Source organism: Ceratosolen solmsi, unplaced genomic scaffold, assembly GCF_000503995.2.
Source record: "Ceratosolen solmsi marchali unplaced genomic scaffold, CerSol_1.0 C3567168, whole genome shotgun sequence".
Taxonomy (NCBI): Eukaryota; Metazoa; Arthropoda; class Insecta; order Hymenoptera; family Agaonidae; genus Ceratosolen; species Ceratosolen solmsi.
Window position 1 is genome coordinate 1 of NW_011948538.1, and position 3,711 is coordinate 3,711.

At 24.3% G+C, this 3,711-nt stretch overlaps 1 protein-coding gene across 1 annotated transcript; it reads left to right on the forward strand.

Moving 5' to 3' along the window:
- Positions 1-6: 6 nt before the first annotated feature.
- Positions 7-2,968, forward strand: LOC105367023 (GPI ethanolamine phosphate transferase 1-like). Its single transcript, XM_011505645.1, has 2 exons — positions 7-192; positions 2,839-2,968. The coding sequence occupies exons 1-2, from the start codon at positions 22-24 to the stop codon at positions 2,890-2,892; spliced, it is 225 nt and encodes a 74-aa protein (XP_011503947.1). The 5' UTR covers positions 7-21; the 3' UTR covers positions 2,893-2,968.
- Positions 2,969-3,711: the final 743 nt, after the last annotated feature.

Sequence of the window (3,711 nt, forward strand, 5' to 3'; positions counted from 1 at the left end):
ATTTTTACATCAGATCATGGAATGACTGATTGGGGTTCACATGGAAGTGGTTCAACAGATGAAACAGAAACACCATTTGTTGCATGGGGAGCTGGAATAACTAATGATTCTCACTTATATCATATTGAACAAACTGATATTACGCCCCTTATTTCAACTCTGATTGGAATACCTATACCAATTAATAATGAAGTAAGACAAAATTATTTCTTTGTTATATTTTATAATTAACTTGTGTTTTATTTTTTTTAATATTAGGGAGTACTTCCTTATAAGTTCTTAGATTTAAAATATAAAGAGTTTATAGCTAATGCTTTTCTAACTAATGCTAAACAGCTTGCTGAACAAGTTAAGGCTAATAGAGAATTAACTATTGGTAAAAGCATAGTTAAAATGTACTGGAAAGACAAAGAATTAACTGATAAACTTTTGAATGCTGAAAAATTATTCAATTTAAAACAAATTGATGAATGTATTCCTGAAATTAAATACATTATTAAATTAGCGAAAGAAAGTCTTACGTACTACCGACGTTATCAAACAAATAGATTTTTTATTTGCTTAGTATTCATGTGGTTTGGATGGATCACATTTCTCTTTATTAACTCATCTGGTGTACAACGATATGAAATTGAATTAGGATATTATTCATGGTTGTTATTAGCTAATTCAATCTTAATAGTTGCAATTGTTTTTCTTATGGTTGAATATATAGGTATATATAATTTTTAAATATTTGTTTATAATGAAATTGCAATTTTTTAAAAGAAAAGATAAACTTTATTACAATGCAATAATTTTTTTGACATATTGAAGAATTATTGAATATTAAATGATTAGATTAGAATCAAGAGTGTACATAGTAAATTATTTGGCTTGGAAATAAAATGTAAAATTTTTGTTCTAATTAAAATAATTTAGTTGCAGATTGCAAAGAGTGGAGAATACTATGTTATGGTATTATTAGTATAGTATCGGTATGGCTTGCATTTAGGGAAGTAATTAAGAAAAAACTAATTTTAAAAATAAATTACAATAAATCTATGATTGAATTTATAAGTATTATTTTCCTAATTATTATGATATTTATTGGTCTAAAATACCGATGGACATTTAGCATCAGCATGCTATTGACAACTATACTATTAAAGTTTATGTTTAATAAAATTGCAAGATCCCAATTTATATTAACTGGTTTTACTCTTGCAGTTTTTCCACTTTTACCAACAGTTGGATTACAACCAAAAATATATATTGTGTAAGATTATAAATTAAAAATTAATGAAAAATTATACTGCTCTTAAATCAATTTATAACATTTGTTAATATTTATTTCAGAATAATAGTATTATGCATCAGTATAGTATTAATAATAAAAAACAAAAAAATTTATAAATATAATAAAGTCATTGAACTTATTCGTATCATATTTACATTATTTTTATGTTTAAACCTTATTGATGGAAAATCTTGGTTATCATGGTGTATACTTTTAAGTACACCAATTGTAATTTGGCTTTATCCAAATGATTGGAACCAAAGATTTTTTGGTATTTCTATGGCTTTATTAAGTCCTTATTCTCTTTTATCCACTTCATATGAAACATTATTTTTTTTTATTTTTACAACTCATTTACAATATTGGACAATATATGAGTGCTTACAAAACTCAACATTTGATAAGAAAGTTTTGAATCTTAGAAAAATCAGTATTACAGTTATTCTTGTATCCTTTATAAATTTATAATTTTATAATAATTATTGATATTTATATAAATTTTTAATTATATTACTTAGTTAAACTAATGTTATATATGTTTATGAAACATTTTAGTCCTATTAACCGTAATCAAAAGAATGAATATGTATGATTAAGAAACATGAATTCGCAATAATTGAATAATAATGATAAGCAAAATTATTAATTTTGGTTTTTATAAAAAAACCTATTGCACATTACTTGAATATTAGGAAAAAGGTTTATTATTCCTTTGATTGAAATTTTAATAAACATTTGGAAATTAATAAGTTAAGTAATTTTTAAAGTTATAAAAATAGTGAAAAAAAAAGTTTAATGCAGATAGAAACTGTAACAACAATTTATTTTTTATTTAATTGATTATTACGTTATTCATCAACCGTTTTTCAACTATGTACAAGAAAGGCTATAATAGATTTAAAAATTATTTTTCCGAAATTATGTTTATTGCGAAGATAGGATGATAATAGAAAAAAATATAAAACATTTTTGTAATATACAAATAACATTTTCTTGATTTGTTTTGAAATGTAAAGTAAATATTTTAATCAATTTTAATAGAGAATATACTTTCGCTTGAATTGCTACACATTATGATTAGAAAAACAAAGAATAATGATAGGCTAGAATAAAGAACTTATTAAAATAATTATTTAAGTATGAGACCAATAATGAAAATATGCAAAGAACATAAATTTACTATTAAAATTCAATAAAATTTACTCATTAAATTTCTGTATTAATCTTATAATATTTGTTGAAAAATTCAATGTTATATAAGTATTTATATTTAACAAAAAAGTGCTTGGAAAAATGATACCGATTGCTTAACGTGCATAATAAAATATAAATCAATATAAATAAAAAAACCAATACTTCATATATTCAAAAAAACCTAAATTCACATATATTAACCAACTTTTGACCGTATTTGAATACATACACAAAAACATTCTAAATTTTCAGTAATTTAATTTATTAATAATTATTTTCATAAAATAATATCTAATAAACTAACGAATATCCTTAACAATATTTAAATTAGATGTTCTATATGTTACTTTGTTTTTTTGGCACAGGTAACATTGCAAGCATTAGCTCCTTCGATCCATTTTGGACACAACACTTTCTAACAGTATTTTCACCATTTTCAATGGCAGCTCTTATTATTTTAAAAATTACTATACCATTGATATTAGTAGGATGTTTGGTCCATGTTATAACACCGGATTTAACTATTTTTTCAACTGTGCTACTCTTAGGCGATTGCCTAGCGATACCGTTTATGTTCAGCATTACTACCGAAGGCAGCTGGCTCGACATTGGTAGTGCAATTAGTAGATTTATAATAGTCATAACATTACCATGTCTCTTATTATTCATCTACTATCTTGCAAAACTTTTTACATTATTTAGTCTTCAAGAATTTATATGGCCAGTAATGCATAAAAAACAACTTAAAATTTAAAAATTCGCAGTATTTAATTATTCATTTAAGATGTTCAATTATATTTTTAATGATGCCTGTAAAACTTACAAAATATATGGTAAACTTCATGTATGTAGTTCATATCTATTGAATTATGAGTTACATAATTTTAACATTAACTGCTATTAAAACACCTTAATTAGACCAAGATACATAATATTTCTATTTTTATAATTTATAAAATATATTAAATTTGCACACTTAAAAATTTTATTGTTATTATTAATTATAATTATTATTATTAATTAAGTATACATAAGCATATGAATGCAAAAAAACATACACGATGCCGCTGGCCAGCCACCAGTTTGATCGCAGATCACGGTGAGTGGATTAGACCGTACCGCCGGTTTAATGGTGATGGGAGGGGGGAGGGATAAGTGAGAGGTTAAAGCATCAATTAGGAGTAAGCACAATTGGTTTAGTGACCTTTATTTAAGCAGTTGTTACAGTGGTGTTGGTG

What these genes read in the sequence shown, in the direction of transcription:
- LOC105367023 (XM_011505645.1), top strand. Translation starts at nt 22, where the DNA reads ATGACTGATTGGGGTTCACATGGAAGTGGTTCAACAGATGAAACAGAA. An exon ending in CTATACCAATTAATAATGAA is followed by an intron (nt 193 to 2,838) that starts GTAAGACAAAAT and finishes TTTTTGGCACAG; the next exon opens with GTAACATTGCAAGCATTAGC.